At 43.1% G+C, this 12,162-nt stretch overlaps 1 protein-coding gene across 3 annotated transcripts in view; it reads left to right on the top strand.

Annotated features, from left to right (window-relative positions):
- LOC119011667 overlaps positions 1–12,162 on the top strand; it is a 170,893-nt gene that overhangs the window by 86,664 nt on the left and 72,067 nt on the right. For all 3 annotated transcript variants that reach the window (XM_037084983.1, XM_037084984.1, XM_037084985.1), the window contains exons 4-5: positions 4,144–4,263; positions 9,010–9,177. In XM_037084983.1, coding sequence (XP_036940878.1) covers positions 4,144–4,263; positions 9,010–9,177 — 288 coding nt within the window. The remainder of the gene's footprint in view (positions 1–4,143; positions 4,264–9,009; positions 9,178–12,162) is intronic.

Raw genomic sequence — 12,162 nt, 5'->3', positions numbered from 1 at the left:
CACTGATGCAAGGTGCGCTGGAACTGAGCCAGCTCCCCCTCTTCAGATGTGTGTCTGCAGAAGTGTTTTGTGCCGGTTTCACTCGACTGGGTGTAAACATCTTGCCAGATGTGTGTCTGCAGTCTGGCGGAATGTCTCACATTTAAAGTTTAACCTTGAGTATGAATATTAAAGTGCTGTATATGTATGCATTGAAAGTATGTATGTAGTTTTTTATATATATATATATATGTATATATATATATATATATAAAGTGAGGCTTGGATTCCTTTTCACCAGAGTACAGATGTCTGGTGGTAAGAACATGCGTTCCAGATGGATGAGTTGTGGTGTGAATATTTGATCCTTGCGGAGTGTGACTGGCGGTATAGCACGGCTGACAGGCTGCATACCAATGGGCTTGCCTCCGCCTTACACTTGTTGCATCAACCTCAGAAGCAAACCGTTTGATCCCGAAGTGTGATTAGTTTTTACTGCTGTCAGAAGAAACATTTCTCTCTACTTATCTCCTTATGTCGCCTCACTCGTGTCTATAATATCTATAGAGAAAAAAAAAAAAAGCCGTAAACATAAAGGGATTCAATAGCAGACCCTTTGTAGTCCGTGTCAGTCTGTGAGTGGAGCGCTTTGAAATAAAAACAGAAAGTGTAGATAGTGCTATATTAGTTTTTTTTTTTTTCCCCCAGCTGGCCGGGGCATGTTTGAAATAGAGAATGGAATGAAAAGGGAGCGTGGATTTAAAAAGAAAAAAAAAAAAGGCCTAACATCTGATAAATATGAAAAAACAAGGTGTCTCCTCTACTCTCCACTTAGTCTCTGTCTCCGTTCTATATACTAATCTTATACTGTCATAGTAAACTGCTTTTTGCAGTTCGTAAACATGAAATCAAAGCGCTATAACAAGAAATGATGCACCACATGCAGCGACGGACATCATTCACTGAGGCTGCTAATTAAACTTCACACGGAGATTTAAGATTCAGTATTGATCCCGTTCGTCGTGTCTTATTTTTCTAAGACCATCTGTGATGAGTGATTTGCTTTTAATTTGCAGCCGGGAGCAGATCATTCATTTTCTTTGCATGCTGCCATGTACATGCACTGTTGAGCAAAACTCAAACGGCTCTTATTTTGTGCAGGTTTGACAATCATTCCTTTTGTTTATTGTAACACTGTATTCACAGAGGTGATTGTTCCGATCAGAAGGCAAAACATGTTCGGAGGAGGAAATTCGAACTGTAAAGTTATTTTCCTTTTGATGACATCCAGCTTGCAAACTGACTCCTTCAATTTTGACATGAACTATGCACCATAGTTGTGTGAATTCACAGTGTTTGCACGTAATGGTTTGTTACCAACATCATACGGTAACTTGTAGTGTTGTTATGTTGGTTTTACCAGCGATTAAAGGAGTTTAAGTGGCTTGTTTACAACGTGGCTAGTGATCTGACTGCTTCTGTTGGAAAAGTGTAATGTATTACTCCACAACCTCCCCTGAGATGCATCGTCACGTTATTTAAGTTTAACTGTAAAACATCAAACATTACGTCCAAAAGTCCTGTCCCTCTCTGTCAGAAGACATGACCATTCTTTTATTCTTAACCCTAACCCCAATACCAAAGAAGAACAAAACAAACGCGTTAAATAACCGACAAGCTGCATTTAACAGGCCAAACACACCCTCTCGACAAACTGCGGCTTTCTTAGCAGACTAGTCCGGCTGATTTGACTTCTTTATCACTGAAGCTGGGGTAATATCTCATGAGGACACTCTCAAATTGTCTGTTCCTCCTCAGAGTATCCGACTGCCCTGAAGAGCCTCTCCACTGGTGTGCCAGTGGACGGCTGCGCTGTGTTGAATTTAATGGGTATCAGGAGTCAGGGGATTGTTGCGCAAGCGTGCTTAAAAAGGCACATTAGGTCATTTATTTTGCTCATTATGCAGATAATTGAAGAACGATACGACTTTTTGAGCAAAAACTCTACTGTGATTACTGAATTTAGTGACAGTGACACCTCACCTCAATGTGTTAGTGACAAGTGTAACACTGGAGCTAGTGTGAAGCTAGTATGAACTACTTGACACAGAATTAGGCAAATGAGTCCAGTGGTTCCCAGTCAGAGGATCACATTTTATTGCATTCATTTCATCAAACTATTTTGTCATCTTTACTATTTGGAAATGTTGGAAGATTTCACCTCTTCGATAGAACTGAAATGAAACCATCTGGAAAACCTGCGAGGGTTAAAGTGAAACTCTCGCCAAAATGCAACCTAGGCTTTATTTGTGAATGTATATGCATACGCGAGCATTGCACATAAACAATGTTCTCACTGCTCGTGTTCATGTGTAGGGAGCCTGGTGATACTATGAGCAAAGTTTCATGTTGTGTCGAGCCTTCTTAGTGTTTTAAAAATAGCGATATAATAATTGATGCTAGCGTAAAAAGTGCCTCAGCACCCCATTGAAAATGAGCTTGACCCGAAAATGAAACTACGGTAAATCTACGGTAAAAAAGTGCCTCTTTCATCGTAATTTTGGCAAGAGTTTCACTTTAAATCATAATCTAAAATGCAACCAGTAACTATGACAAGTTGAGTAGAGGTAGCAGAAAATGGAAAATTCTGGAAAGTACAACCCCCCCCAAAAAATATATGAGTACAATATCCAATCCATTACGATCACTTCCGATCACTGATGGCTACAAAAATAAGACTCTAGGTTTGATAAACCACAATGAGCCTTTAAAGCGGCTGCACGGAACTTTAATTTTTGTTGATTTGGCGGCCCCTGTGGACAAAAGTGGCATGACACCGCTGCCTGGCGTCCTCAAGACCTTGACCTGACTAGAACACCAGTGAGTGTTCCCTCCTCCTCAACTGACTCCTCAACGCCTCATCAGATGGTTTTGGTTTCATGACTTGTCTGACCGTAACTATCTATACGTACCCAGTCTTGTCGCTGATGGTCTTGTTTGCTTATGTAGGTCATATAGAGGCATTGGTGTTGAACTGAGACAGTTTCATAAAGAGTTTAACGCTTCGTTGTAGTACATTTAATTTTGTCACAACAGACTCATGCTTAGAATGAGTTGTGTAGTATGGAAGCTTTCTCTCTCTCCTCCACATACACTCGCACATACACACACACACACACACACACACACACACACACACACACACACACACACTCTGTCTCTCTCTCTGTCTCCAGTGCAATCTTTACAGAATTAACAGCCACCATCTGTCAATAACCCCTCTGACTCTTAACTACCTGTAGGGGATCACAAAGCAGCGAATCTCAAGCCCCATTCCCCCGCCTTCACACACCACACGCACAGCCAGGCACACACCCCACCTGCCTTTCCCATAGTGATACTGTCATGACTTTGATCAGAAATAAAGCAGCATCTGCTCCCATAAATCCCCCCTTTCTCTGCCTCCTATCTTGTCCGACTCAAGCCCCGCTGGGAATGGTCGCTCTACCCGCATGTTTGTTTAAATATAGAAATATATGATGACTCTACGTATGAAATGTGTTTACTCTATTTCACACATTTCCATTTTTTGCAGACAGTCGCAAAAAAATAAATAAATAAAATAAAATTATACAAAAAAAAAAAAAAATCCCCGCCAAATTGACACTCCCTGAGCCGTAGAGAGAAGATTTAAGGCAGCGAGAGGGAGACGGAGGCCGTCGAAGAGACAGACGGTCCTATTGAGGGAAGGGAGCTGAGGGGAATTGGAGACGGAGATGAAGAGAAATGAAGTGAGACAGAGGGAATGGGGGGGCGAAGGGGGGAGAGGAAGGTAAGCGGCAGTATAGAGGAAGGAGAGGGTGCACGAGGGAGGGATGGAGGGAGGGAGGGGTGAAAAAAAGTATTTGTCACACTGCCACCGGTAACAGATTGAAAAAGAAGAAGTGGGAGAGGAGAGTGGAGGTTGACTTGATATAAAGCTCTTAAAGTGCTCCTGCATCCTGTCCACTTAGCTCCAGCTCGGAGCTTGTTTTCACTCTGTCCTTCTCCGTTTCTCTCTTTCTCTCTCTCCCCATCTCTCGTGCTTCTTTCCTTTCCCCGCCTCATCCCACCTTTCCTTACTCTCTATTCCCATCCCTCCCTTTCCTCTCTCCGTCCCTGCAGGCACGTCTATAATCCAGGTGACAGCGACAGATGCTGATGACCCGACCTATGGGAACAGCGCCAAGCTAGTGTACACACTGGTGCAGGGCCAACAGTACTTCTCCGTCGATCCCCAGACAGGTGAGTGTGTTTATATATCTGTGTTTGTGTGTGTGTGTGTGTGTGTTCCCATTGTAGCGTGCATGGGCAGAGGAATGTAAAGGATGCACAGATGTCGGAAAGCTAACACACACACGCACAAGGCGCCCAAAGCAAATATACTCAAGATGTTGAAGCGCAAACACAAATGAAGTGTGAGCAAACAGCTGAATTCAGACGTGACTGGTGAACACACACACACACACACACACACACACACACACACACACACACACACACGTGCGCGTGGTGAGGTACGGCATGGACAGAGCATGCACATGCACGCACACACACGCACAATGTGATCAGGCGTCAGCGTGCTTACCACAGGTGGAACTCGGCAGATGCATGCACAAACAGAGGAACACACACACACACACACACACCTTCAGACTCACTCATCACACTCAGTCATCCATCTTTCTTGCCTCCCCCTTTCTCCCCCTTTTCCACCCTCCTTCCCAACACCAACAACAACACATACTGTACCTGCTCTCTCCCTGTAGGTGCGCACACACACACACACACACACACACACACACACACACACACACACACACACACATACACACACACACACTACTCTCCCCTTCTCCGGCTCGCTCCTGTATGAGATGACAGAAATAAATTCATGTTGGCCCGTGTGCGCCAAGACAAAACCCAGCAGCAGCCGAACGTTATTATTTCTGGATACAGAAAAGACGCGTGTTTCAAAGAGAGACGTCAGAAAAGGTTTGTGAACTATTTAGCAGGACAGATTACAGGGGGCCGCCGGTCACCGGAGAGCACGGGGGCTTTTGGATGAGTGCAGGAAGAGGGCAAAGGTGCTTTATTTTATTACTTTCTTTATTTTCTTTTATTGTGATTGCTTTTTTTTAGCATTGTCCCTCAGGGGGGAGATCATTGCTCGGCTGACTCAGAGATGAAGTTCTAACTGTCAGATGCTTCGGATGCTCTCGTGATTGACAGCGCGCGCACAAACAAGAACGAAGCGCAAGTGGAGGCTTTGTTTATCCGAGTGTGGGAGGAAGTGCCCACATGGGAGGGTTTATTTTGCCCACATGGGTCACAGGTGGCCCATTCTTGCGTTTTGATCATTGAATGTCGACGCTTAGTAATTGATTCCTTTGACATGTGAGGACCTTCAGCAACCGGCGAAGGGAGTTGGTGCTTTTTTTAAAAAATGTTAATTGGGGAATTTAAGCGTAATTCCACCCAGTGTGTCTTAACCGTGACATGGCGCTATCAGACCAGCGTTAGTATTCCAAACGTCTCCCCTCCTCTCTCCGCTCTCCATCTCTCTTTTTCAATCACCCCGCTCCACGTCGGCTCCATCACCAAAGGTCTTATTCAAAGACGCACGCTCGGAAGTGGAGCGCATTCGCTCATACATTCAGTTTGTTTGCTTATGAATTCCGCTCGGAAACCTCGACCGATTCCCGTTTGTTTGTTTGTCAGCATTCAAAACAGCCCACGTCGAATGTGATTTCACCTTGAGGTGCCAAAGTCATCCAGGCTGCTGTTTTGGCTGATGATGAGCGAGGGCAGCCAGCGCCGTCCAATCATCACGTAGCAGAATGAGGTCATTTACACAGAGGAGGTGATCGATGTTGAATGCCTGTAAGTGATGTGTCTCGGTGTGCTGCTAAGGAGTGTGAGATACAGAACGAGATTTTACGCTCTGTCAGCACGTCTGCCTGTCGGTGCTGCGTGATTTATCTTTTCCATACGAGCCTCTCCACATATCTGTGTTTGTATATGCGCGTGCGCGTGCGTATGCGCGTGCGTGTGCACCTTTAACGGGACATTAAGTAATATATTGCTGCTGTCAAATGGAAACTGAGCGCCTTCCCGGAAAGTCAGAATGGCTGTCAGATTGTCAGGAAAAAGCAGTCACATCTTCAGTGTGATGACAGTGCAGTCTGACACTGTCCAACAGGGATTCAAAGCCCAGGAGGTCTCCGATGAACTCGATCTGACAATTAGAGGGAAAATATTTCAATTACTCAAAGTGCCATGGGTTTTTTTTTTTTTTTTTTTTTTTTAACACAGTAACAACGTGACGACTTTATTACTTTTGATAACGACTGAGGATCACTGACAGGTTTATTTCACAGCCTACTGCAGCCCACGTCTGTTTTTCATGCATTAAAGGTCATATTGATAGCATTTTTATGTTGACAAATCATTCTTTTCTAAATAATGCATCTGCAGAGTTGCTGACAGATGCCGAATAAAAGTATTTTATTTTTTTTCCCATTTTTATTATGACAATCATTTAAAAAGATTTGGTGAGTCCAGAATTATTGTTTTTGCTCATCGCCGGTCTGATTACTGACCATTGGTCCCAGCTTTAAACTAGGTTTGTGAGCCAGTAGTATCAGTATCAGTAGTACCACATGGCATTCATCAGCAGACTGTTGATTCGTCATCAACGGTCTTGGTAGTTGCCAGTTTGTGAAAAAAAAAGAAATGCAAAAAAACCCCATGAATTCTACATTATTCGTGCAGCATACTGTACTGCCCTAATGTTAGCCGGCGAGCATTAGCACGTAAGGATTAACTAGCGTGAGTTAGCTAGAGTTTGCAACATCAGCGAGGTAGCGTTAGGAATGTTCTCGTCTGCTAGCCAGCGTTAGCAACATTAGCCTCTGCACCAAACTGGCAGACGCTTGAGGGGGCAGATGATATGAACAACAGTCGCGTGTTAGTGTAACTGCGGTGGTGAGGGGGGGATGGAATGTCACACCTCAAAATACATATGTAAAAATGCAGTCCTTTTATTACAATGAGGTAAACTGTAAGTAAAGTTGTATCTAGTAGACGTGGGCACTGCTTACTACTTCTACTGTCTACTCGGTAAAAGGTAACTAGTAGGATAGAAGGTTACTACTAATAGATTCACTGATGGCTACTGAATGATTTATTATCTGAGAGGCCAACACGATATTGATTTTTGAGGGTTAATAATGTGAAAGTGATACACTGGCAGATTTTCTTTATCTTAATATATGTATAAACAAAACATAAACCATTGTTTTGGCTGGGTTCTCTCAAATTAGTTTTTTCTTTAAGAATAATTTTGTCAGAGTTTTGTGTTGAGCAAGACCTTTTACAGTTGAATAATAAACTTACCAACGGTCTCTCGGATTACCCCAAACATGTCTGTACCTCATCAGGCAGACCCTCCCAATGGTTTGGCATTTCCCCCATTACCCTCTCATACAGAGCTGCAGAGCATCTGGACCGGCCTTGATTAAATTAACATTTTATTGGAAAGACGGAAACTCGTGACCTTTTATTAATCACTTGCTAACATGTGTAAGTGCAGTCTTTATAGAGTCTTTAATAAAGGGTCATGACTTTCTCATTTCATAATGAGCAATCACATCTACAGTTATAAATGTTAATAAGGCATTAATAAAAGGTCATCATGTCTATCAAGATCCTCAATCCACCACTTTGTAGGGTCTCCAATTAAAGTCAACTCGGAGGCTGTTTTACTGCTGAGAAACAGTTAATTCAGCATTACAATAATCTATCAGGTTGACAATGTAAAACGTGTGAACAAATGAACAGTTCATTAAACTCCTGTTGAGTCACTGAGCTAGGATGTGAAGCAAAGCAGTGAAGGTCCCATGTTAAGCACATTTTCTTGTCTACTAGAAAATGTTTAAATATTATTTTTCCCACACCGTCCACTGCTGAAGCTTCTCTGTTCACTCTCTGTCTAAACACCGTTTTTGTCCATGTCACTTTAAGGTCCGATCCCAATAAAGCCCAGTCTGCTCTGATTGGTCAGCTCTCAGAGGCGTTCACGGTGCCATGTTTCGGCTTCAGCTCTGCTGCTGCTTTTTGCAATCATAGCTGTGCTGGGGGCGTGGCCTGTATCGTTGTGACATCACAACTCCACAGAAATCCTGACAACTCCTTTAAGGGCAAAGTTTCTAATTATGGGCTTGCACATTTCACACCTAGACTTCCTTTAATCAAGCTAGAATAACTGCACACCAGGCACGTTGCTGTTCCAGAGCATTTTTTTGAGGAACATTGTGATGTCATGGTGAAGTTGACCTTTGACCTTCAAGGTAAAACCATGCCATCAGTTCAACATTAAATCATATAAGACATTTGTGTGAAATGTAATTATAAAACAAATTGTTGAGCAAAGGCCAAAATTCGAATCAGTTCAACCTTGAGTACAGGTGGACATTTGTGACAGATTTGAAGAAAATCCTCAGATACAAGGCTTTGTCGAGGTGGCCTGAAAGACACGGAAACCTCACTTTCTTCAGTATGGAACCTTTGATGAATGATATTTTAACCAGTAAAAGTGGCAATGAAGGCCTATTATAAAGTAGCTTGATGGTACTTACAAATGCTTGGCGAAAAGATAAGTTATCATGGCACAAAAGGAGTTGTGATAAAGCTCTGGTACCTTTTACAGATGCTCTGGAGTTAAAGATGTGTACAGAGCTGGATGAGCTCCCATTGTACTCAGAGCTGAACTGAGCAGAGCACAGGCCAGAAAGTGCATTTAGGAGAGCAGAAGGTTCAGTGCTTCGTAATCATTGAGTCATAAATATTGATCAAAAAGCCCTTTTAGCTCCACACAGATTTATTATGGTCATTTGGTGGCATTCCGCCACAGTAAAAACCTTATTTTCCTCTGCTTTAAATGCACCATTGCCACCCTAATGTCGCTGTTGGTGTGTGTGTGTTCCCCAGGTATCCTGCGCACGGCTGTGCCCGATATGGACAGGGAGACCCAGGACCAGTACCTGGTGCTGCTTCAGGCCAAGGACATGGGAGGTCACCTGGGAGGATTATCCGGGACCACCACCGTCACCGTCAGGCTCACTGATGTCAACGACAATCCTCCACGCTTCACTCAGAGTGAGTTACTCAGCCGCTCACGCAGCCACCCACAGGGAGCGAGTGTTTTCCAGGAATAGACGGTCAGCAACATAATAGAAAAAAAAAGATCAGCTGTTGGAGAAGCTGCACAGCTATGTTGTAATCATGCCTTCCCGAGAGCAACTGATTTCCTGAAAACAATTTTAGGTAACGAGAATCACCCGTCATCTGAATTCCTGGCGCATTCTAATCCATACATTGATATCCAAACATTGAAAAATTACCCAACCCAGCCCAACCGCCCAGACACACAGTCATCATGTTTACTTCATTCCAGCTTGTTTAACCCGGCTTGGAGATGACGGAGGCTTTACCTCGTTAGGAAGACGCTTCAGTGAGTGAGCCGTCAGTCACTGTGTCGTAACAGAAATCGCTGTGAATTACAAAGTTGCGTTTGGATGAACTTTCAAGCACTCATTATATGGAAAGTGCTCAGAGAAAACAAACATTAGGCTGCATAACAGCATAAACACAGTGTTTGTTGTGCACCGGGAGGCAGAAGAGTTCCCGGACCTTTTTGACCTGCAGGTCCTGTCAGGATTTTCACAGCAGCAGTCAGGCAGAGGAGACTCCTGCAGGGCTGCAAAGTGCCTCATCAAACATTCAGGCGTGGATTTCTCTCCCCTCTGCCGTGATAGATCGGCTGCTCTCTCCAACTCCAGCCACACGCTCAGATTATAGGAAATAATGCAACAGCGCTTCTATTTACGCCAACCTAATTGGCTTTTTAAATAAGTCTTTGATAACCTTTAACTTCGTTTCACTGTTTGGGGATCCTGAAGTCATTCTAGATGGAGAACGAATGCACTGCGTGCAGCTGTGTGACTTATGCTGTTGATGCATTTGATTAAATTAGGCCCTACTCATGTGGCCTAATGTAAACAGAATTTGAACCAAATGAGTCATTTACATAATGGCTGCAAAGAAGATTTTGTAATCAAGTGGGATTATTAGACATTATTTCCTAGCTGGACATGATACTGTAAATCATTCTGTAGTTTTTCAGAGGCAAGGCTGATGGGCTGGCTGCAGAAGCCTCGGTGCAGATCCGCTCCGGCTTCTCTCCGGCGCCTCTGTTGTTGGACAGATGTGTCTCGGGGGCCGATATTAATCAACTCCGCTTTCGTTATACCTCCAAAATTGGTTGGTGTGTCTTTTATCACCTTCAAAGGGACAGGACCGTTAGCCCTCCTGTGGATGAATATGGGCACCCTGATGGTCGCTTTTCTTGTTATCCTATACTTAATGTCATCCTTCTCATCCAAGCAAGCGCCGTCTCTTCAAAGATAATTGCCGACCTTATTCCAATTAAAGTGACGCATGTTGAAACGGATATATATATATATGTGGCTTTTGTACAATACAAGAATTTTAGAGGAAGATGATTCACATTGGCATCAAAGCATTGCTACAATTAAAATGACAAGAAATACACGACGTCTTTCAGGGAAACGTAATGATTGTTGTAAGGGCTGAACAGTTTGAGCAACAATCTGATTGCATTTTGAAAAGTGTTATTTTCCATAATTAAACTCAGAGCTTGTAGTTATGCTCTAGATAGTCTCAAAGAAGATAAGTTTGTATTGAATTTAATCACAAATTAATTTTGTTCCACATGAACTGCATCAGATAAGATTATGCAGCTGCTTTTTTGCTCAGACCAGCCAGTCAGAAAAGTCAAGTCTTGGTAGATTTGGTTAGAAATTGAGCACTTTGGCCCACATATTAGCGGTACGCGTTAAATAGTTGATAATCAGGCCCAGGACTGGCCGTCGGGAGCGCTGGCGAGCTGAACGTGTCAGTCAGTGTCAGGCCAGTGTTAAAAATGCTACATGAAATGTGTAAATGAAGGAGAAAGTCTCTCAGAGCAGGAGACTGTCAGCCCCCCTGTCTGCTTTTAACCTGACGGTAGGATTTGTGCCTGTCATCACACGCAATTAGATTCTCACACACACACACACACACACACACACACACACACACGCATCTGCACAAACGTTCAGCGTGGAGCAGGGGTGGCAGCAAAGTGGGAAAGAAATGGACAGAACCGGAGGGAGAGAAAGAGAAAAGGTAAAACTGAGAGGCAGGACAGCCCTGGAGCAAAGTGCTGATAACTGCTCTGAGATCGCCGATATGTTGAGCAGAGGACAAGGGTGGTGTTTTAAAATAGGAAAAACAAACACGCACAATAACACACCTTTCCGGGAGTTGATTCTGTGTTATTAAAAAAAACGGTGTCATTTGATGTAGGAAAGCACAAGATGCACTGGCCTAAAAATAATTTGGATGATAAATACCTGAATACTATTTTCTGTTAAACATATGTGTATCTCTCTATTTGGGTCTCTGAGGAAACCACAGCTGCAGAATAATCACCCCAAAGTGCACATTTGGCTGTTTTTAACTATTTGGGCGTTGTTTTTTTGTTTTTTTTTTAAACTAAAAGTAAAAGATATGTCACTGGCATACAGAGTTAACCTAAGACATAATTGTTAATTATTGTTACCAATGGGTCATTCCATGCCAACTCACCCAGAATTCAGAACTTTTCCCAGTTTGTGTTGTGTGTTTCCAGGAATCAAATTAAAAACAATTGATTATTTTATACCTGAAAGAAAAATCACTCGCTTTCAAAAGAATTTGATTGCCTCTAGGTTTAACTTCCTTGCAACCAAACTGCGATTCTGTGTAGGTCCAATATAGTGCAATATAACAAGAGGTATGCATAAAAAGTGAAATCACAGATCATTTTATCGGTAGGTAGTTTGATGTGAAAGCCACTGCAAGCTTTTGTTATTAGCACAGCACACTATTTAATTATGGAATATAACCAACTAAACTTAGTCTGATTAATCTGTGACATCTGACTGATGACCCCTAATAACACTGTTGCCCAGCTCTGCACCAGCTCTTTAAACAAACCATGACATCAGCTTCACGGATGCTTCACACCTCCCGGAGGTC

The sequence above is a fragment of the Acanthopagrus latus genome, chromosome 21 (genome assembly GCF_904848185.1).
Source record: "Acanthopagrus latus isolate v.2019 chromosome 21, fAcaLat1.1, whole genome shotgun sequence".
NCBI lineage: Eukaryota > Metazoa > Chordata > Actinopteri > Spariformes > Sparidae > Acanthopagrus > Acanthopagrus latus.
This window is presented reverse-complemented; position numbering and strand designations above follow the sequence as displayed.